This window comes from Apium graveolens, chromosome 10 (assembly GCF_009905375.1).
Source record: "Apium graveolens cultivar Ventura chromosome 10, ASM990537v1, whole genome shotgun sequence".
Classification (NCBI taxonomy): domain Eukaryota; kingdom Viridiplantae; phylum Streptophyta; class Magnoliopsida; order Apiales; family Apiaceae; genus Apium; species Apium graveolens.
The window spans coordinates 217,610,221-217,634,234 of NC_133656.1; the positions used below are offsets into that span (position 1 = coordinate 217,610,221).

The following is a 24,014-nucleotide window of genomic DNA, read 5'->3' on the forward strand; positions in this document are numbered from 1 at the left end:
AAAAACTGAGAATGAAATGAAAATATAAAAATTTGAAAATATTTAATTCTTAACATTGTACTTATCCCATAAAAATCACAAAATGGCCATTATTAATTTTTGTCAAACAGTGTCGTAAATTATCGTTTATCGTTTAATTAAGAGCAATGAAGCTGACGTATGACGAAAAAAACAGGCACTTAGTTGTACATTCCCAATTTGTTGTCCATAATAATATGCACACTTGCACAGTGTGATAGACTGACATATATGCCCAGCTTAAATTAAAAACATATGCAAACAATAAGGCATTTCGATTTAATTAAAGCAAAATCTAACCATGGTATTGCAAATTTTAAACTCCAGATACTAAAATGCGACGTGAGATTAAGTTTATTCACAATTCGGTAATTTATTCTTACTATCCGGATAACAAGAAATGAAGGTGAAGTAGATCATATATGGAAAGTCTGCATGAAACTTTTTCCTTCATGCATCATCTCATATGATACCAACAAATATTTGCTTTAAGCAACTCTTCTGCAGTCTCTGAGCCGCACACTAAATACTCTGCTGCTTCATCATAATCTTAATGAAATGCGCATTATATACTGTTAGGTCCTCTGATTCTAGATCAGAATTTGCAGTTGGCTGCTCCTCTATATCAATTAGTTTGAGGATAATGCGCTGACGCTGCATTAGTGTCTTCTCAACATCTTTGCTTCATCAAGGATAAGGTTTCTACTTGATCTTGGTATTCGCTACATTATTAAATTTTCAGAGCTAAATGAAAAGGCTGGCTCAGCCATTATTCACAGCTTAACTCATGGATTGCTTACACCTCACCGCAATCCAGAATTCATCTCACTTGCATTTTATCAGTATTTTTCTCTCAGAATCAAATTGATCTGCAGCTTCCACCTCAAGAATTTCTTCATCTGAACTAAAATGCTCGCTTAGTTTTTTTGCAAATCTGAAATACTGAAGCCTCTTCCATCTCCATTCAGCATTACTTGACTCCTTGCTGACCCGGGATGCTCTCGAGTTCTGCTCATCACATCGAGCATTACTTGTGAACTTCTGCTATTGAATTTAGTTAAGTATGGACCCCTTAAACCTTCAAAAGTTGGTTCCTTCCTTAGAGCAAGATACATAGCACAGAGCCTGATTGTTTGAGGGGACTAAGAATCTTATGGTCGAATGAGTTCATGAGGAACTATGAAGTTTAAAATGTTATCAATTTTATTCATATCATGTCTGCATCCCCAGTAAGGCGATCTGATGACAAAAAGGACTCACAATCCAGAAGCTGCGTTTATTATGGACAAATGGATATACAACACCAGAAACTAATAAAAAACCAGGACTTGCTACTCTTTTCAAAACAAATATAAATGACAATTATCATAAAATAATAAGCGTTACATGTTCTACTATCTTAAGCTTGATTAGAACTTTGATTAGTCTCCTCTTCCGATTTCAAGTAATAGCGATTGAGACGTTGAGACGCTTTTAGCACCTGCAAAAATCGAAATTTAAACCAACCTTGTCAATTTATAAGCAAAAGAAGCATATGGCAAACTACTGCGACCTTGTCATTTTAAGATCAAAATCCAAACAACGAAGTAGCTCCTTTTCACTATCAAGTTTTTCGACACTTACTTGTTCATCCCAATTTGTTCTCCATGCTAATACACAAAGTGTGATAGACTGACATACAATCCCACAGATCATTCCAATCCAGACGCCCTGTACAATCAAGCTTATATAATCAAGATACGTGCAATACAGGAGTCATTTTGTTTTCAATTTCCTTTTCTTTCTTTTTTAAGTTGAACCCCATATATGCTGCTGATAAAGTGATTTGCAAAACAAACTATGTTTTCTACATATACTGACTCAGTGATATATTTAGGAGTCAAAGCAAGAGGAGGAAATCGAGGTAACAACTTCATTAAATGGTATCTGCTTGACATTGATTCATCAAGGACTCTCCACAAAATAGTTCTAAGTATTTTTGTTTTTTGTAGCATAATTATACATGGAACATGTAAATTAGAAACCCTGTACCTTTACTTGAAGACCAACACCATATCCGAGGTAAATTCCAATTGGAGTGCCAATCAAATAATAGCAAATCAAATTGACGATTGCAACAGTACCCTGCAAACCTGCCCCAACCGCCACCCCTGCCAAGATTCATTTACAATAACGATCAGGTAAACTTCAAGTACTATTTGTGCAGAAGTTTAAATTTTAAATTTTTCTATAATGTAATTAAACTTAGAGTGTCAAGGCATTGGCAACGTAAATTTCAGAAGATATGGGACTTGCCTGAGAGAACTGGGTATATACTATTTAAAAACACCGAGACACTGAGGAGTCCGGAGAGATCTGATACAGTGTCCGCAACTTCTTTGTCATTTGTAAAGAGTTGCGCGAGCTCTTTATGAAAAAAGAAGCATAAACTAGAGAAGAATACTCCTATCAGCACTGAAGTAGCGACTAAGACTTTGATAGAAAATCTCACTGCATTAGCATTTCCCTTGCCAAGTTCATTTGCAACCCTTACGCTGCATAAAGAACAGCAAAATGTAGAACTTAATAAACAATGTCTGCAAGCCTACAAAATTATGAGGAGTGTGCCTGTAATAAAGAGTGGCATACCATGCAGCTCCTAGGAAGCCAAGGCATATCATTAATTCCCATCCATATATGTTGAGGCTGCAAAACTATGACAATGAGTACGATTTCTTTCTGTGTAGCAAATGTAAAGAGATAAAAAGTTGAGAACTCGTACCAAATGGAGAAGGCAGATATACCGACCTCCGCATTTTCCATAAACCCGGCAATTAAGACTAGAACAGCATAGTACCATAACTCTAAACTATAAGGATCAAAAGAGAGAAATACTATTAATATACAAAAAACTATGACGAGTTCCACAAAAAAAACATTATGAGTAAAAGCAGGAGAATTTGTAATTGAAAATTTTCTTTTAGTTTGAATAACAAGCAAAATTGCACACCACATTAATGCTATAGCATCATATTTACTCTACATGAAGGGTTCAGAATGCTCAAATATATTTGTGTGTGTGCATGTTGTGTATTCGGCATTGTAGACAGTTTATTACTGGAAAATCGAATTCAAGCATAAAAGTAAAGCATGAGCGAATATAACTAAACTGTACAAATACAGTGAGAAATAGAACACTTACCAAACCATCAAGCCAGATGACAATGAGAGCTTGACTATAGGGAAAATATCCAAGAAGGCAGCTTTGGAAAATCCTCTCCATGAATGAGGACACCAACCACCAAATATGTAAATAAACTCTCCAAATACCAGAAACCAAGATGATATAATTAGCGCACTCATAGCACCAGGAAGCCCGAAACTAAAGTAAGTTACAAAAAGCCACGACAAAGGCACATGGAGAATGAATTGGAAAACTGAGATCCAGGCAATAAGCTTGTTCTTTAACTGTGCTTGAAGGTACATCTGAATAGTCAGGCTAAATACAAAACTGTAAACGAAGGGAATGAACCACAGTGATACATCTCCTGCCTTTGTTGCTATAGACTCTTCCTGGCCAAGTAGCATGAAAAACTGCCTTCCAAATATGTATACCGGGAGCAAGATAGTCAAAGTAATCAAATCAACAATCCATGATCGTTGCAAGTAGATACCCATCATATGATATTGTCCTGCTCCGAATGCTTGGCCGCAGAGGGTTTCAGTTGCACTTGACATTCCCAACTGCAAAAAGGAAAAATGAAAATAATGTAATTTTAAACGGATCACAGAGGGATTTAAAAAATTCTCGACATCCAAGAGCAAAGGTAATTGAACTGACCAGTATTCCATTTACAAATCGGACAATGATGGTTTGCACAAGAGCGTAGCCAGCAAGATCCAATGGACTTATATGGCCGATAAATGATTGTGTAACCACTAAAGTTCCAAAAGAACCCACTCTTGATATAACTCCAGGTAATGCAACCCTCCATATATTCTTGGATTCTTGCCAAACCTTTGATTTCAAATCAATTTCTTCTTCTCGAACTTCTGGCACAAGAAGCCTGTTGTGCAGTCCACCATGCATAACTCTGCAGAGAGGAAAAGGGAGTGGGAGTTTTAGTTGGAGCAGCAGCAGCTAGCTTCAGCCTTCAGCACAAGAAAGAAAATTAGGAATGAAAGAAATATAGGCAAAAATACAGCAGTTAACTTAAACACATGCAGACCGAGTCATTAAATGGCACTGGGATCTGCAACATTTTCATAAATACGTCAACGTTAGTAATATAGGAGGATTGTAGTATATACATATAAAAATTGTATGCATGATGTATGCATGTATATTTTACTAACAAATTTGTGTATGTGACGGTTGTTGCAAAGTTTACACAAGGAACAAACCATTAGGTGGACTCGGTTCTTATGTTTGACTATGACTAGTAGCTGGAGCCTAGAGGGACGACTTTTCTTTTTTTAGTAAACAAATCTTTTTTGTAATCTTTTAGTTTCTCAAAATTTTCAGACCACTTTTATTGGTAATGATAAATGCAGGGAAATCAACAATGAATCGAACGTGTGTGCATAAATTAGCTCCTATAACAAAGGTGTATGTTAAAGAATATAATTACGTTTAATAGTAGGAAAACTTAAATTAATATTCATATAATGAATTTAGGAAAAAGAATTATGAAAAAAAAATTATATATCTTATATATAATTGGCATAAGAGAGTTAACATGGTATGGTTTGGTCAGGGATATAACAGTATTTTCCAAACATTAACTTATTATTTTCTATAATATTTTATATATAATTGGTATAAAGAAGGTAACTTGATCATTAATTTAATCATTTTACTAAAAAAAATTTTAAAATTATAAAATAGAAGATGTATGTGAAAATGTTGAGAAAAAAATAATTTATAAATCATGCCTCGCACGGGTACGAAGTTAGTACTGACTAATACACATAACTAGAGTTGACCCGTTGGTGAGTATTTTCCCATCTTTGTATAGTGAAGCATCAGCAGCACTGCAGTCTGCAGCAGTGAGCAAATGATCATTAATTATTGAAATACTGGGACAGGAGTTAAGAAATGTGAAGTAAATAATCTGGATGAGACCTTTTCCTTTGTGTGTGTATTTTGTATACTGAATGAATAAGCCAAGCCGCCTGCAGTACTTGCATTTTTTACATGTTTCTGTTTCACAATCCGTCAAGCTTCAACACCAACTGTCCATTTATTACTGGGACAGCATCTATCTAGTGCATGTCTCAAGCCATAAACGATTTCTGCAGTCACTCCGCACCCATGTAACAAACACTCAAATCTGGTAGTATAATTTTACATTCAACATTCAAATTTACATCATATAAATTGTGTAAAATACAATGACCTATACTACAAAAAACCTCAAACTCTTAACCCCCACAAAATATCAATGCAATTAGGCAAACCAAGCAAATGCATCCCTTGATCCCAGAACCTAGGATACGTAAAAGTCAGATGTATACAGGACGTAGCCTTGCTCGTAGGAGCAATATAGGCAGTTTCCAGGGAAGTAGGTTGTCCTCCAACTCTTCCACAAAACAACAAAAGTAAACTTTAAACCTTCAAGAAATCACATAAAAATCGTTCTTGAAGGGATCAATCGGAAGTATGGGCACTCGAAAAGCAAGCAAAACAAAAACCAACCACCAAAACCAAATTATATACTAACTAATACAAAACCCCTAAAACTCAATCTTCCTTGCGAAAAAAACTTTAAAAAAGGAGTACCAAACACATGATCATCTCCTTTTTTCTCTTTATATCTCATTCTCTGTCAGAATCACTTGAACTGGAACTTGAACTAGAGCTGGATTTCCGAGACTTTGTCTTTTTATGCTCAACAATAGGTATCTTCGAATCTTTTTCCGTTTCAGCTTCTTTAGGTAGCTTCTCAGCAATCTCTGAGTTTGATTCTACCACACCAGATACTCCACTGCTTGATTCAATAGCCTTACTGGACTGCAGTTCATTTATCATTGGGTCCACCGATCCTATTTCAAAATTTGCAATTGGCAGCTTCTCTATATCAGCTGAAGACATATGCACTGCTGCTGCATCTATGTCAGTATTAGATCTGGCTTCGTCAACATGCACACTGGATAAAGTTTCTGCTGGATCGTTGGATTCAGCAGAGTCTATATCATCACCATCTGAGCCACGAGGGTTATGTCTGTCAACTGATTCACCATGCTGTTGTGCAACAGCTGACTGACGATCTTGAACTAGTTTGGATTCCAGAACTGTTACATCAGACTTGCTCTCAGGAGGAACCAAACCTTCATGCAGCATCTCATGTTGAGGATATTTATCCACAGTTTCATCTGGAGACAGCGTAGCATTGGACACTGTTGTCTTGACTTTGCTCTCAAGAGGAACCAGCCCTTCATGCAGCATCTCATGTTGAGAATAATCACCCACAGTTTCATCTGGAGACAGATTAGCATCGACTAAATTTATAGCATATTGTTTCTCACTATCAGTTCCATTAATGTGATCAATGTCTGACTCGATTTCATCAAGAGAACATGGTTCAAGCACTGGCATCACAACTTCAGTCTCTGCATGTGATAAATCTTTCTGAAGTTCAAGAGCTGACTTTTCATCATTCACAAAATTGGATTCAAGCAATGTTAAGTTGGACTTGCTCTCAGGAAGAATTGAATCTTCATCCACCATCTCATGTTGAGAATACCCGTCCAAATTTTCACTTGGAGACAGATTCATGTGGACCAAATCCACAGCATATTGTTTCTCACTTCCTTTTGCATCAACCTGAGCCAAGGCTAATCGAATATCATCAAGAGAATGTGCTTCAAGAACTGGCATCCCAACTGCAGTCTTAACATGCAACGGATCTTGGGTAAGTATCTCAGATTCCCCAAACTTAACATTCATATTCTCTGACATAGGTTCAGCGTCTTTATAGCTGAATTCATTATCATAAATTGCTTGCACCTCAACAACTGGAATGCCAGAATTTATCTCCCCTGCATTTGAGTTTTGCATTATATTTGAATCCGCGAGTTCTGTGGCAGTTTCTTCTCGCGGCGGTTTAATTTTTTCAGAATCCAATCGATATGCAGGATGTTGTTTCTCACTTCCATTTGCATCAAGCTGACCCAAGCCTGATCGTATGTCATCAAGAGAACGTGCTTCAAGAACTGGCATCCCAACTTCAGTCGTGACATGCAAAGAATCTTGGTGAAGTATCTCTGCAGGATCCCCAAACCCAACATACATTTCCTCTAGCATAGGTACAGCTTCTTTATAGCTGAATTCATTATCATGGATTGCTTGCACCTCAACAGCCGAAATCTCTGAATTCATCTCTCTTGCATTTGGATTCAGCATTATATTTAAATCAGAAAGTTCTGTGGCAGTTTCTTCTGGCAGTGGTCTATCATTTGTTTTATCAGAATCCGATAGAATCAGAGCTTCCACCTGAACGATTTCTCTACTAGATGCATTAAGATGCTCGCCAAAATTTGTTTCAGATATCTGAAATGTTGAAGCATTTATTCTCTCCTCTTCAGAACTACTTGGCTCCTTTTCGACCCCTAATGCTCTGAAGCTCTGCTCATCACTCAGAATAACTCCACTACAGTCATCGTTGTTTTCAAGATCTTTGGAAGAGTTGCTAATATTGTGTATCATGTGGAAGCTCTGTCCACCAGACTCATTAAAATCTGATCTAACATCTTTTATACTAAAGTCACCAACTGTGTCCAATTCATGTAGCAATCCTTCATCTATCCCCTCGATATCATCTAGATCCTCAACATTATCCTCCATATTAGTGTGAGTATCTGCTTCAATTGGAAACATGTCGTGCTCTACGACATGAATTATCTCATCAAATCCAACTCTTTCGAGGATATCATCATATAAACCTGCCTCAGGTGCTTCAATTTCTTTAGCCTCGGCTTGCATGGATGTAGGTTCAAAAGTTTTTGGAGGATCGATATCCTGATGAATGTTGTCCGATCCTTGGAAGTTCAAGTCAATCAAGTTGGTTGACTCCTGCTTAAAAAAATTGGTCTTAATTTATGTTACTATAATGCTCAACAAAATCCTAGTTTTAATAATTAATAATGATTTGTACAGTAACCTTATATATATCAGTGGAATTATCATATGTACTGTGGATGCAATTGTTAGAAAAGCGTAAAGTATTGAAATAAATAACAATAAATGACAACTTTGCAATTAAAATACGAGAATAGTAGTATGGAATATAAATAATGGAAGTCCAGCATTATAAATAGATCAAGCAGAATCAGTACTATTTAGTGCTTAGTTTAATTCGGCAAGTTCAAACAGGCATCAACTGTTTGCTATATACTCATTACTTGTACCAAGTATTAAGTACCAAAAAATTGCTAAACAAACAAGAAACTCCTGACAAATACAGCACTGAACTCTTATATACTACTGTCCACGATCGTTCTAATAAATGTCTATCTCTTACTACACTAAATATGTATAAGAAATAGATAATGATGAACACGCCTGTGTCTGAAAACAAGTCAGACATGAGTTCCTATGTATCTCATGAACACTAGATAGCTAACCAGAATATGAGCATATCACTTATTGGATTTCTGGCCAAATGCATTATGTAAAAGATTCAAGAAAATGGGCAAGTACAATGCACATATTGCAGAAGAATTGTTTTTGACATTAGAAGATTCATTAGAAGATTTGCTACAGTAACAAGCAACCCACACAAATGTTTAAGTCGAAATATCAAAGTTTAATGAACAAATGTTTGCAAATGTTTTGCAATTGTAATGAACCAAAATTTAAGTTTTACCTGTAGTTCTTCAGGATTCCTTGGGGATGGTTCATTTACAGATTGATCTGACAAAGGCAAGCCTTTCTCAGACTGTGCCATGTGTTCTTCCGATGGAGGTTGATGTAAGACAACCAACTCTTCAACTACTTCATCAACAGGATTACCGACAATTTCTTGATCATTGACCTCATAATCTTTCTGGGAAAATGAGATCATTCTCGGAACTAAACTTGGTGGTGAAGTCGTTTTACTCTGTTCCACCTGCGAATCAAAATGTACGGAGGGAGAAGAAATGTCCTTAAGTCCTCTGGGGGTTGAATCATAAAGCGGCTCCTTGTGTTGAGTATCATCCACCAATTTTTTGGTGATTTCAGTATCTGAATTTTCCATTGATGGTTGATGTACAATGGTAAAATCCTCATTCGAGTCGCCTCTCAATGGTTCTGAACTAAACAATAGTTCATCTTCATTCTCTGCATATATATCTCCGTTCACTTCAGAACTTGATGACGAACTCTGAGATTTTAATTCTAGAGCTTCTGTATTCCGATGAACTTCATTTGTGTTGGGTTCAACAGAAGTAGCTGTAGCAGTTGTAGCAAAAAAGCTTGACATGTCTCGACAATCTTCCACATCTAGTAACTTGGCTTCATATTCATCTTTAACATTATCTCGCTTTCCTTGTGGGTCCTCATCTTCAGATGAATCACTTCCATGTCCAACACCTTCAGAAGGATGCTCAGGGATGGAACCAAGTTCTGGTTCTGTAATCGAAATCAACTCCGTCTCATTCACTAAATCTTCCTCAATGGGCTTTTTATGTACCAAATCTTCCTCAAAGAGCTTCCCATGTTCCAAATCTTCTTCAATGGGCTTCTTATCTTCCAAATCTTCATCAGAAGTAATTGACTCCGTTTCAGGCACGGAGCTTGCCTTAGACTCACTAAGGTCACTTGATTGTCTATGAAAAGAAGAATAGCTTGTTCCTTCAGAAGTCATCCGCTCTGGTATAAAGTAAGGTTTGAATTTGCTTTCATGTCTCGAAGTTCCAAATAATGAAGGACCAACATTAAAAGTTTCATTCCTACGGAAGACAGGCTCTTTCGATTGAAGTGTCATCACATCATGTTGAAAATCGTCACCCATCAGATCAGGTTTCTCTTCGCTCGAGTCATAAGGAAGATCAAAAGGATTTCTCCTTTGTGACATGATTGATGGTGCAGAACCAGGAATAGGGGGCAATCCCATGTCATCATCATAGGGAAGATCAAAGGGGTTGCGCCTTGCAGTTGAAATGTGTGCAATACTGAAAGGAAGATCGACACTATCAAAGTCTATCAAGTTTTTCTCTGTCATCATCTTCATGCTTTTCCGTAATCTTCGTCTTGCAATGAGACTCTCCAAACGCTTGTTTCTTTCCAACTCAGAAGTCCCCAAATCCATAAGATTCTTTTGGTCAACCTCCGTCCATCTGATGGCAGATTTATCCTCATGCCCTTCTTGTTCTTCCTCATCATCTACAACTTCTAACTCATTTTCATGGTTCTCAATATCATCATCCAACTCATTATCCTCACCAGATGATGATTCTGAAGAACTTTCTGATGTGTCATCGGATCCCTCGAGGGGCATACGAGCATGTTGAGGAACATCTTCGTCTAAAAGGGGGTGGAGCTCATCAAGCAGTGGTAGAATATCTGCCATTGAAGCATCCGGAGAGGAACTCTCAGCCCCATCTGACTCGGAATCTGAGTCATCATCATCATATTCATGTTCCTCATTCTCATCCTCATGTTTCCTAGGTGAACCTAGTGGAGACGTTCGATCCACTGTCTCGGCACAAACATAAGCCTCAAATAACTTGACATTTTCAAATTCATCAACAGTCTGTTGAACGGGAGTGTAAACATTCGCCAGTACTTCACCATCGCCTTCCCTCTCTTCATTCTTATGCCCAAATACCACATCACACGAGTCACTCTCTCCATGAGTTTCCCACTTCTGAAACTGAAACTCCCTCGAATCCTCCTCTATCAGTGGTGCACTTTCAGCTAAACCATCATTTTTACCAACATCACTAAAATCATTCGCAGTCAAGCTAACTTCTTCAACCGATTTATCCACATCACTTCTACTCTCAGTGTATTTTTCAACCCTATAGCTCCCATCCCTCTCAACAACAGTATGATCCAACCCACCCCCAGTCCGAAGAGACGAAATCTCATGATTAATCTCTTCTTTCTCAAATTCAGGTATATTAGGCTGCCCAAAACTCAACAAAGTTCCAAGCAAAACAGCAGTGGAAACAATAACAGGAGAAGCAGAAACCAAAAAGGAAAACAAAAAAGGAAAAGATCTGTACATAAAAATCATAAAAATCACCATACCCAAAAAAAATGGATGCTTACAAACTGATCTATAACATGTTCCAACACAAAAGATCACACCTTTTTTAAGTTTCACAGCATCCATACCTCTCAAACCTAATCACAGCTTTCTTCTGCTAAATCCTTACAGCAAATTACCAAGAAAATCAAAACAAAACACAACCCACTTGCTTAATCACACTAGTTTTTCAAGAAAACTAAAAATAACACAAATCTAGACCAAATCAAGTAAAGCCCACCTCAAGATATAATAAAATATGAACTTTAAAGTAAAAGAAAAGTAGTGTATTACCAGGTTGATGAAATGAAATGAAGTTTAGAAAATTTCAGGCCACTATGTTTGAAACAACAGACAGCTATGAATACGTAAACATATACGTTTAATTTCAAGGGCATTGAATATGTTAGTGATTGCAACATGGTGGGGGCGTGGGGCGGTACCGAAAGAAAAGATGTGTGTATATCATACATGTATGTAAACAGTACAGTCTATAAAGCTCATTTTCTTACACTTTTTCTTTATCGAAAGAGAATGGCACCAGTGTACACATTATTTAATCTCAGACATGTTATAAAACTAACGACTGTTGAATTAACAACCAACTTAAAGCGCATAAACAGGAGTTATGTTTTTTTCCTACGTGAACATTTGGTGACCTGTGTTATAAACTGACTCAATACACTAATATAATTTCCAAAATGGATCTCAGATATTTTAAATTTCTACCTTCATTTAGTATCATTGAAATTTTTCAGAAAATCACATCTTTACTTTGAAAAAAAAATCGATTAACGTAAGTAATTTGTACCCCTTTAAAAATATTAATTATGATTAACATTCCGTTCTTTAGAAAGCATTCAAAAAATTAAAATACAGTGTAAATGATTATTATATAGCATACAAAACTATTTTCAACTGAACTTGTTGACTATTACAAGTTCTTGACAAGTCCAAGACTCCAAGTCCAGGTGACTTGTTTAGACTATAGACTAGCCATGTTCGAAGGTTTATCTAACTTTATTAAATACTCCCTTCGTCCCATATTACGTCTCATATTACGTTTTCCGTTTTGACTTTTTACACTATTTATAATAAGCGATTGACTACTAATTTACGTCTAATCTATAAGATGAAATAGAGTCATGATTTTGTTGGATTTATATTTATGAGTAATTTAATATAATGAAATTTTTATATTTAATACTAATACGAAATTAAAAATATTAACAATCAAAAGTGTACATTGGCAAACGTGTTCAACACAAATGGGAAACGTTTGTAGGGACCGAGGGAGCGGAAGTTTTTCGTTTGGTTTAATTTGACATTCGGTGATTTGATTGTGTTCAAAAATCTGCGTGCTAAGTACCATAATTTATATCTCAAGTATAGTATGGTACGATTTGACGTGATTTTGAGATTAGAAAATCAGTTAATTTGTATTTAAATATGATTGATATATAATATAACTATATATTTCACGAGACTCTTAGTTCAGTTTTTAATAGATGTCCATTAGTCTGTCGAACTAGTGATATTTTGTAGTGTTTGTTCTTTGCTCGGAGTTGGTAGAAAGCATCTCAAGTTGTGATATATGATATCAACATTCTGGTGAAGAAGGTAAATTATGTTAAAAGTCTTCATGTTGTTATTTTTAAAGCAGATGCTTCGCAGGTGATAAAGACGAGCTTATTCTATAAGCCTACTTTAGATAAAGTTAAACCCAATTACCCTTGGGTCACATGATCTTTCAATTATTCGATTTGGACTAATCACGTCTATTATACATTACCAGCATTTCATTTGTGAGCATGTAGGGTTCTTCCATGTCATTAAAACAGCAATCATTCTCAACTCACCAAACTTTAACAATTCACATCTGCTTTTACTTCTTACACAAACTTTACCATATCCAAAGACCTTAACAAATGGTCTTATATCATTCAAACACTGGAAACCTTGTATGGACAACTTTTGAAGATTAAAACTTAAATCTTTCTTACATAGCAACTTCACTTACAACGCACCCTACTGATGTGGAAGTCCTTGTCCTTTTCCGATGTCTCTCTAGCAAGTAAAATTAGATTGGATTCTCTATTTTGAAGCATCTAACAGTATCTGAGTACTGATGACAAGATTTGTATATACTTGTGATGACATCAAATAAATATGGTAACTAACATATGACTCTGTTTAGGTATGCCCTTTGTCTGCAGCATCTGTTTTGAAATTTGCCACATTCTTGGTGCTTTGAGATTCGACTCCAGTTTTTTCATCATCAATGCTGTCCAAGTGAGACAACAGTTCATCACTTAATTGAGATTCATGGAGATCTTTATCAGAGGATTCAGATTCTCCGTCAGTCAAAGAATGTTCGTGCAGTAATTCAGGCATGTCAGATGGATTTGGACATCCTGAGCTTATGTCGGACATCTTATCTTCCTCCCTCATTCTGTGTGCATAGGTTTCATAGTCAAACCCGACCTTGTTCTTCCCACCAAAAGCAGATTCTACCTTGTCCATATCGAATATAGATTCCATTGTCTTCCTGCTTTGTGGATCATTTGAGTGCACAAATTTTACTTTTTGGTACGTCTTCTTGTCAACTATTGGTTTTACCATCTGTAGAAAATGAAAAAATATGCAGGAATTCACATAACTAGGAAAAGAATTTTCTAAATATTCATCGAGTAAAAAAAAGAACTTTATGAGCAATTCCATTGAGGTAAGATAAGTTTGAAGCACATAAAAGGAAATAACTGAACCACTATCCAACTTCAGTCTTTCAAACTATGTTAGTATTGTTCAAGCTCGTTTTTTAGAGAAGATCAATCTCCAGGAAATCTGCCTAGCTTCTAAACGAAGTTGTAATGAATTAACTAACATTCTAAGTAATTTTAAAGTAATATTCGATTTAATTGTTGTTGAATAGTTTACAATACGGAATCAAGAAGATTTTTATTCGGGGTATAAGTTAACTTTCTTTATTAGATTACTGTTATAATTATTATCTTATGTTAAATACATTCTCAAAATTCACAAAGTCCTATAAGCTGTAATCTTAATTTTTAGGAGAAAGGAATGTTGTAATAAGGTAAGGTCTCTATGCATACACTTGTAACTTCAATGAAATATCAAGGTGAATTTAAGCATGCTGATAAGTGTTAACCTCAAGTTTAGTACAGCAAATAACAGAAAAGAAAACAAACCACATACCACGTAAAAGGCCTCGAAGACTTTTGGCGGATTATAGAGTATTGCCAGTCCCAGCCTTTCTGGGTAACAGTTCTGTAATATGTGAGCCACATCCTTAGTAATCTTCAGTGATAATTTGGACTTGGTATAGCCTTGAAAATCAACAAGCCACACCATCTGCTCCTGACCTGGTTCCATACTCTTTATAGCTTTCTCTATACAGTAAACCAAGTACTTAATTTTTCCTTCATTTGACGTGGAATTCTGTCATATTTTTTTTATTAAAAAAACAGGTAAAGAAGAAAAGCAAGCAAGCAAAACTTGACACATTACATATGAAAATTATATATAGTATAATTGACAGTTTTATCTACCTCATAACCTGGTCTCATGACAACAACGGACCTCCCATGCTTGTCAAAGTAGTCAGCTCTGTAAATTTTTCCTGTCTCAGCTTCATGAGCAATGTCTTCCTGCATAGTAGTAAAAGATATTAAAAAACATACTAAACTATCTACAAAGCATACAACTAACAAAACAAAACTTCCAATTTGATCTTGAGTTCACAAACAACTATTCTGGGATTGTAAAACTATCAAACTGATATAAACAAATTTACTTCCCTAAACACAAAATTAAGAATTAACTGCTTCAAGAGAATAATACTAATAGTAAAGTGAAGACTCCCAAAGTAATCAGAAGAAGGTAAGTGTGAACAACTATTGAAATTAAAAATATTCAGATCACAGGATTGACTGTTCAGCTTAAAAACATAAAATTGTATACATACCCATCGAATTTTTTCAGGCTTGAAATCCAATTGCCACTTAAAGGCATCCTTCATCATTTTAGTTGCTTTTCTAGTATTCCAGTTTCTTGCTCTTAGAAACCTCAGTATTGATGCGTCTGAAAATAGAGTAGGATACTTATCGGCAGCAGGACCTATCTGCTTTTTAATCTCACTGATCTGAACTGAAAGAGAGCTTAATTAATTTGCCGCATTATGAAAAACATTACTTCTGCTAAGGAACAATTACTGAATGTTCTTTCTACTTGGTTTTCGAAAATGTCCAGTTATATAAATTTAAATACTGTACGCACACAATGCCTCCATAGAGGCTTGAACCCTTGATCTCGAGTAAATCAGTAAACTAGTACCTGAAGGTTTGAGTGCAACTAAGAGTCTTATCCATTTTCATATTAGAGTTTTAAAGTGTTTCCACACCCCCTTAAGACCCCAAAAATGGAAAAAATCCTACAGATAAAGTTCAATTTACAAGCAACAGCTTAAACTTTAAATTAAAGCATATTATTATTATGAGTGCTATGACTAAGTTGCACTTGATCCATTACTATAAGTTCTTGTAAAGTTATTGGGCTAAAAGTTGCAACAATAACAATTTAAATGTCTGACATGGTTAATCTTCCATATATGACTATCTATGCTTTAAGTTTAACAATCCACGGAAACAATGTACTTCAGTAAACAATGTATCCTGCCATTTATGAAAGATAAAAGGACAATTTTCTTCAGAGCTGAGACTTATAAGTTAAGATGATATGGAACCAGAATAAAACAACTGATTTGTAAGGAAATTAACATTGAACAAATTAGGAGAGGACTCCTACATAAATTTTAACACACCAACTAATATGAACACAGATTTTGTAGATTCATTTAATATTTAATATTACACAAGCCATGTTCTTTTAAAGGTATGTTAAAAAGTTAAAACACCGACTCAAAATCAAGGGACATGAGATGTTAAGCATGTTTTCGGCCGTAGTGGAGGGCAATTTTCGCAGTCTTTACTGCACACAATGTTTAGCTAGACCACCTGAATCTTGTAAAGAAAAATACAGATAAGAATTTAACAAACTTGCCAAAGTCTTATGCACTAATTATGACCTTTTTTAAAGATCAGCACTTCAGCTTCAATGACTAAAAAGCAAAGAGTAGAATTTTTTTTATTTCCCTTGCTAAATAAAGTAGAATATATACCTGTGGAAGAAACAATATAACTAGAAAATAGCTGTGTATGAATATGATTTATACCAAGGTTTGCTGCTCCTCAGGTGACCAGATCTTCTCCTCATTTGCTCGGAACTTTCTGGGCATGACTTTTAACTTTGTACTAAGGTTGAGACAGCACAGACAATTGCAGCCTTACATTACGCAGGTGCATAATCAGTGCATAGAGGAAAACAAGATCATGTGAAGCACATTAATAAGTATAATACCACTGAATAATGAAAAATGCATTTGCATGTACAACCAACTTATATCAATTGAAAAAATTAATGTTTTAACCCTTGATGTTAGAAAATGGGAAATTTGAGGTCTAATTTTGATGGGCTTTTAATAGAATTTTTAAAAACTAACTATAAGAGCTTGTTTCTTGCTATGCGGATTAATGTTTCGATCTAAGGTATTTTCTCAGTGTAATCCATAGATAAATTTAACAAGGCAAACTTGCTTCTTGCAATGGCTATAATCGGGCTAAACTAATTAATTGTATAATTAATTAATTTTGTCTTAATTAAATTCTACTTCAGTTTTAAATCTAATTTATTTGATTTATTAATATTGATTTTAATATATAATATTATTAAAATATATGGAGTAAGGATTATTCAATAATCAGACTCTGAATATATTTTTTATTACTAGTACAATTTAATCTGAAAAATAAAAAATAATAAGACTAGGAATATGGTTTGGTCGAGGTCACACAGCCGTTTGGCCAGTTATCAGAAATCCTGGATTTGGACAATTGTTTGGGTCCTCACCTCCCTGCCTTTGAAATTGCACCAAACTTTGGGTTTGGTGATATTAATCCACCTCCTGCTGAGATGGCTAATACGGTTGATGGCTTCTCTCAAGGCATGGGTCAGATGCCAGAAAATGTTTTCCAAAGCCTTCTTTTTTTGGCTTTTGGCAATCCAGTCAGCAGTGTCACTCATGACAATATGGAGAACAACTTGCTTGATATCACTCATGGCAATTTTGGAAACAACTTGCTTGATGTCCAGAATTTGCCGATGTTGGAATCTCAATATGATCAGTTTGCATTCCCCACATCTGCAGGAATTTCTATTAGTGAACCAGTTCAGACTTTTCCTTTGGTTCTATCAAACTTGGCTCCTGCCGCAGACAAAGGCAAAGGGAAAATGATAGTTGAAACTTTGGTGATTGACCCATTCATGGATGGTTTCCCTGCGAACTATGCCACTAATGGTTGGTTTGAATTGGGTAGCACCTCAAATGCTACTCAACAGTTTGATGATGTGGTCATATTGGATGATTAATTGTTGCAGTGTTTTAGCAGTCAGTAGTTTCAAGCTCCCGTTTAGTTTAGTCGTTATCTTCTTAGTTATTCACGTTATGGCAGTGTCTATCTAGCATAAGCTCTAGTCTAGTATCTCTAGTTATTCAGCTTCTCTTGTAAGTGCCATTTGGCATCCTGATATATCTATCGATCGGCTTATCTAAAAAAAATATATGAAATAACCTTTTTTTTGTTATAATTGGGTCTTATTATGAGGTTATATATAGGGGTGCGTTCAACATAGAACCGATCCTTAAAATAGAACCTTAGAACCATTACAATTTAAGGCGAGTCCTGCTGCAGAACCCTAAATTTTAAATAGACTTTCATGATCTAAATCTAAATGCGTGTTTTTTGCATCGTTGTTTGTGTTTGAAAATAATTTCAAAATATAATACATAAATACGATATTTTGCATGTGCAATTATGCTGCAGAACCCTAATTAATACTACAAAAAAGTCAAAGTTTTACACCTGAACTCTACGTGAATAGCATATTAAAACTACATAATAAAGCGAATTTTGTAGAAAAATGTTATGTTCTACACCTAAACTCTACATAAATAGCACATTAATACTACACAATAAAGCGAAAACCCTAATTAATACTACAAATAAGGCAAATGTTGCTACAGAACCCAAAATTTTGAATACACTATATGAATTCAATTGTTAAAATATTTCATGATTTCAATACAAAATACAAAGTTGAGGTAAAGAATACAAAACTACCAAATAAGGCAACTTCTTCCGGAAAATCTTAGTTAACTTACCTAAGATGTATAAGTTCTAAGAGTTCTTAGCCTAATGGTTCTAAGAGGAACATAACCCACATTTATATATATATATATATATAATATAATAACCGAAATGAAGTATATTTTGGTTCAATGGTTATTCCCTATTTCAATTATTAAAAATAAAAATAAATAGGCCCGTAAGGGTTGGCTCATTTGGTTAAAGAGGGGATACATATCCTCTTGGTCACAGGTTTGAATCACACTGAGGGAGAATTTATGATTATGCCTCTTGAGTCAGAGTCTGTCACTTAAATGCGGTTTACCATGTCACAATTTGCGGTTCCTGACTGCAGGTTCCTTACGATAAAAAAAATAGTGTTATACACATGCTAAACTACTAAATTGCTATATTACTTGGTCTTCTTATCCCTCTAAACAAAGACCAAAACCTATCGTACTAAACTACGATTACATCTCCTTCCTAATTCTTTTGTTATTTTTATTATAAATCTATAATAATTATTATAAATTTATATAAATATATTAAAGTTAATATAAATCTATAATAATTATTATAAATTTATATAAATATATTAAAATTAATATATAATTTAGATAAATAAAATTTAAAATTTATTTAAATATTAACAGAACCCGTGCATCGCACAGGATTTAAGCTAGTATACATAAAATCCGATAAAAACCTGTAACCGTAAGTAAGGTATAATATACCTCAAATACATCTTACTTTGTCTCTTTCTTCATACATACACATTTTTCGGGAATAATGAGGTGTTTGTCACAGTTAATCATTACCAGACTGTGACAAGGTGTTTTCCTCGGAGATTCATCGCGGTTCTCCGACATACCACCGCAGTAAGAGGGGATATAGTTTCTTCAAGAATAGTCTTGTCATCTCGAGGGCTAGGCTACCCAGACTGTTTATTATATTAAAATGCAGGCATAGCTAAGCCTTCTTTATTTCTCATTGATTAATTGTTATTGATTGTGACATTATCCGGACTTTGTAATTGTTTCGCACTATTCTTATTATCGTATTAAGAAGAAGATACTTGCACATGTTGCTAATTTCCAACACTTGATCCATTCAATTACTCATAGGACAAATGAATTGGAATTATACATAAAATATATATTATATAGGGTCAAGTTGAGCAGCAAATCATCTGAAACTACGAGAATTAAAATTTACATATGAAATTCATTATAGAATCCGAACCTCAATAATTTGTACTCCGAAGATACGCAATCTACTAGTAAAATTAAAAATCAAATTACGATCTTCATAATATAAGAAGTATAATATTTCATGGCAAATGAAAATGAAACGAAATCATAATAGTAAAACGGGCAGGGAAAAGATAGATTTAGGGTTTACCTGAGAAGCTGGGAGAGAATGAATGCCAACAAAAAACTGTGCAAGGGACACAAGGGGAAGAAAGAGGGAAATGAACCTGGTTAAGACAAGTGTTAATGTCAAGAGCCATGTTGTTTATGTTCTGAAATAAATTACTCCCCTATTTTTTGGTAAAAAAAATAAAATAATTTGAACAACAAACTCTGAAAGAGAGCGTTCCGTGCGGGTTTTGCGTACCTGCTAAAGATTACTGCTCTCTCCACATGTTACATTTGGTAAAATTGACCCATTTTTTATTAAATATTTTATATTATATTTTTGTTATTTTAAAAAAATAAAAATTATATATTAAAGTATATTAAATTTACTTTTCAGTGATATAATTTTTTTTATTCTGTTCAATTATAAAATATTAATAAAATTAAATTAAATTTTGATCATTTTTAATCCACACAAGTCGAATGTGAAAAATAATAAGCAATAGTTTGCTCAGGTCAAAATTTGATCCATTTGTCTAAATTTTTATTCAGAGACATTGACAATTTGACATTGACTACAAGTTAATTTTACACGAGTGTGTACTTCCAACTGCTTCTAAAGAATTCTATATTGTCTATATTTTTACTCCTCTACTGTCAAAAAAATATAAATTTGTATTACTCTAAAATATAGTACTGCGTGCTGAATGTACAGCTACCAAAATATATTATGCATGGCCGAAATAAAAAAATAGATTAAGTGTACTATTGTGATTTGTGGTTCATATTGGTCATAATGACAGAAACAAAGCATATGGTAGTAACCCTGAGAAATTATTGGCTGTGCGAGATAATATTTTCTAAATGATATTATGATACAAGCTTCCAGTAAATTAATCTGTTGTAGTTTTCCACGGTTTCAGTACATCAGTTACATATGTTTTTCTTTACATGGAACAACACAATAAAAAACAAGCCACGTTGGGTTATAACTTTAACATAAGCCTGGGATATAAGTTGCTGACTACTGTGCTCCGGTATCTTCTGCAGTTTGGTTTTCATTTACTCTGTCCTCATCTTCATTGTGCTCAATATTTCATTTTTCTGAAACAATCTGCCCGACCTTCACATACTTCTCCATAAATTTGTATTCCCAGTCTTGCAAAACTTCAAGCTCATCAGGACTTAAACCATCTATGTTCCCTGTTAGATCTTTAGACTCAAATGACATGAGAGCTAAAGCTCGGCTTGCGTCTCTACCAGCAAACAGTGCATATGGACCGCCAGGACCATAGAACATCCTGTAAGTAGGTCAAAATGTAAGATACAATTGTGGATCTATGACACATATCATATACCTACTTGAACAAGTGCAACCATCACTCATAGAGCCGGCAATATCGTACACGACATGATAACACCACGCGAAAACTACACGAAAATAATGCGCTTGGTTTTACCTTTTCGGTACACGAACACGAAATTACACGAATAAATTTAGTGTTGGTGTTGGTTTTACCCACACGTACACGACACGAAACGAGAGTACACGAAATAAATAAATAAATAATTATAGAAATATTTTAAAATAATTTTAATATATACATAGAAATTGTATATATATTTATATAAAAAAAAATTAACTTTTAATTTCAAAGTGATGAACGAGCCTGCTAGCATCCGGTCATGGGCATTTTTTGACAAAAGTGGACCGACCTAGTTAGCCTTGTGACAAAATGAAGGCCTCGTTGGTTGGTCTTTTACTAATTTGGGTTTTAGGGTTTCTTTAGTTCTTCCCCTCTTTCAAATCCGCCGCTTGCAAGTTAAAACCAATCACTTTTCTGGCCGAGTTCTTGACTTTTAATGAAGAAAGTGAACACTATTCCGGGTTTTTTCACTTTATTTATCATATTCCTACTTCTTGATGGATGTTTTATAATCGTGACTTCAGTTCCATTACACTACAAGAGATTAAGACCTCGTCCCGATGGCTATCAATGATAGAAAGAAGTAGCGGGACATCAAATCTACGAAAGCTGTTCCCAGGAGGCCAGAACTGTGTATAGCTGATTCACTTGTGTGTATACTATTTCGTGTACTTGGTTTCGTTTCGTGTTTACACGGAAAGTTCGTTTTGTGTTTCGTTTTGGAATATTGGTACACGAATTTTTTTTGTTTCGATCGTGGTTTTACTTGTTCAGACACGAAACACGAAAGTACACGACACGAATTGCCACCTCTAATCACTCACGTTCAACATCTACAAGACCATTTTAGAAAGTGATAGTAAATAATCCATAAAATAAGTTCATGTTCACTCAGGTTAATGTGAAACATTAAGTTCTATGTTAGTTTTGACAAATCCTGTTTAACATATTTTATAATAATCCAATTATTTTAGTTTCATACACTATAATTGTAGAACTAATACGGACGGAATATACCCTACCAAAGCTTACAAGAAGACACCATAACAGAAACACATGAACCGCAAAACAGGCACCGAACAAATAGCTATTCAACCTAAGAAGAATACGGGAATGAATGTGCCAAAAACAAAAGGAACATGTCCACATCTGTGTTTAACACCAAATGTTCCGACTGATGGACACCATTGACAATCATTGAATGTATTCTCCATTAGCATGTAACGCGCCAAGATATATTTGACTGTACACCAGGGAATTAACAACAATGCCATAATTAACAAGCCCAACTAGCAGATCGCTTCAATTGTTAAAATTTTATGCTATTTCTGCTTAAATCTGTTCCGAAACATCTGCATTTTATAGTTTATACTATGAATTTTTGGACACTTATGCAATTACCACTTCCCCATGACCATGACACTCACCAGAGCCCCAGAAGCAAATAAGCTCGCCCCTACATTTGCCATAGGGGTTTACGACTTTTAAAATATAACAGAGAGTCTTCTGTATTGAACAACTCAAGAGGTCTATTACTTGAAGTTAGTTTAAGGCCTCAAAAGAGCCAAAGAGTGTACATACTAACTAACCTCATGGTAAAGTTGTCTTACTGGAATTCTATCTGTAGAACAAAATGGCTGTTTGTATCTGTTTTAACATTGCAGCAGGTATACTTATAAGCACTCAGAGGCGGACCTATGGGTGAGCGCACCCAGCCTCCGCTGGGCGGAAACGGGGAGGGGAAAAGAGAAAGAAGCTTTCCAGCTGGGTGAAAATATTTGTAAGGTTGTGACTTGTGATTCGAAAGTGTCGGTAAAAACGTTAATTAGATTATGACAAGAAAAAGGATAGCAGCTACAACATGAATTACTTCTTCCTTGTTCGAATAAATTGAGCAATACTCTACCTGTTTGATAAAATATCCTTTAGAAAAGTTTAAATTTCTACATAATCTTGAGTTTTTCTAGCTGTATTTATTGTTTTTCTTTTGAGAAATTCGACCAAAAAGCCAAAAAATCATGAATGTCATGATATTGTTTATCAGGAAAAAAATTGCGCTGGGCAATTTTTTTCACTAGATCCGCCTCTGTAAGCACTTGAACATAGTAATTACAATTTCCTAATAATTTTATTCATATAAAACCGAATTGCATAGGCAAACATGTGCATCCACACAATGTGTAATAATAATCCTCAATTACATAATTAAGCAAGTTAAAAAACAAACTTGCAAGTTAAAAACATAAATTTTACATGAATAAAGTAAGCATACCTGGAGCGAGAAACATCATAAATTTGACCTTTGATAGCCATCAACAAGGGCTTGTCTGGATCAGAGCCATCATAAGCTTTCAATTGGTCAACAGTAACATCACCTAACTGAACAGGCTCACGGAGAATAAAGTCGTTGGTGCGTTTGACTGCCATGTAATCATCGGCTGCAACGAACATACCACATACGACTTTGTAAACAACGTACATAAGTGCAAGAATCGTGAAAAAAGCCGGCGGAGATAGGCCGGTGTAGAAGGTTATTGTATCCATCGCCGTCGCGTAAAAACCCATTTCTTGTTGCAATCAAGTGCGGGAGAGTGTTAGGCGGAGGTTTTGGTAGGTGGGGTTTTCTTGATTTTAGTTCAGGCTTGATGATTTTTAAACGTCAAAGTTTCACTAATACGGTCTGTTATTTCATTACCGTACTTTTTTTTGTCAATTCAGTAAAACGTAACCTTTTTT

The 24,014-nt window shown here is 35.0% G+C and overlaps 4 protein-coding genes across 6 annotated transcripts; all 4 read right to left on the reverse strand.

Moving 5' to 3' along the window:
- Positions 1-474: 474 nt before the first annotated feature.
- Positions 475-4,312, reverse strand: LOC141692535 (protein DETOXIFICATION 24-like). Its single transcript, XM_074497405.1, has 8 exons — positions 3,839-4,312; positions 3,200-3,741; positions 2,780-2,866; positions 2,647-2,703; positions 2,314-2,552; positions 2,050-2,168; positions 1,642-1,728; positions 475-1,498 (listed from the first exon to the last, which is right to left on the reverse strand). The coding sequence occupies exons 1-8, from the start codon at positions 4,085-4,087 to the stop codon at positions 1,418-1,420; spliced, it is 1,461 nt and encodes a 486-aa protein (XP_074353506.1). The 5' UTR covers positions 4,088-4,312; the 3' UTR covers positions 475-1,417.
- A 1,007-nt stretch (positions 4,313-5,319) lies between these two features.
- On the reverse strand, positions 5,320-11,800 carry LOC141692937 (uncharacterized). The gene is made up of 2 exons (XM_074497900.1): positions 8,865-11,800; positions 5,320-8,071 (listed from the first exon to the last, which is right to left on the reverse strand). Exons 1-2 carry the CDS (start codon positions 11,316-11,318, stop codon positions 5,816-5,818), a joined length of 4,710 nt encoding a protein of 1,569 aa, XP_074354001.1. The 5' UTR covers positions 11,319-11,800; the 3' UTR covers positions 5,320-5,815.
- A 1,253-nt stretch (positions 11,801-13,053) lies between these two features.
- On the reverse strand, positions 13,054-20,026 carry LOC141692397 (uncharacterized). 3 transcript variants are annotated; one of them, XM_074497218.1, is made up of 7 exons: positions 19,895-19,981; positions 19,736-19,769; positions 16,483-16,592; positions 15,217-15,393; positions 14,801-14,899; positions 14,448-14,690; positions 13,055-13,853 (listed from the first exon to the last, which is right to left on the reverse strand). In XM_074497218.1, the coding sequence occupies exons 3-7, from the start codon at positions 16,543-16,545 to the stop codon at positions 13,425-13,427; spliced, it is 1,011 nt and encodes a 336-aa protein (XP_074353319.1). In that variant the 5' UTR covers positions 16,546-16,592; positions 19,736-19,769; positions 19,895-19,981; the 3' UTR covers positions 13,055-13,424. The 3 variants fall into 3 exon arrangements, with proteins under 3 accessions (XP_074353317.1, XP_074353319.1, XP_074353318.1); XM_074497217.1 differs by having other exon boundaries at positions 19,736-19,766; positions 19,895-19,979; XM_074497216.1 differs by lacking the exon at positions 19,736-19,769 and having other exon boundaries at positions 13,054-13,853; positions 19,895-20,026.
- A 640-nt stretch (positions 20,027-20,666) lies between these two features.
- LOC141693507 (membrane steroid-binding protein 2-like) lies at positions 20,667-23,931 on the reverse strand. Its single transcript, XM_074498638.1, has 2 exons — positions 23,551-23,931; positions 20,667-21,152 (listed from the first exon to the last, which is right to left on the reverse strand). The coding sequence occupies exons 1-2, from the start codon at positions 23,841-23,843 to the stop codon at positions 20,948-20,950; spliced, it is 498 nt and encodes a 165-aa protein (XP_074354739.1). The 5' UTR covers positions 23,844-23,931; the 3' UTR covers positions 20,667-20,947.
- Between the last annotated feature and the right edge of the window lie 83 nt (positions 23,932-24,014).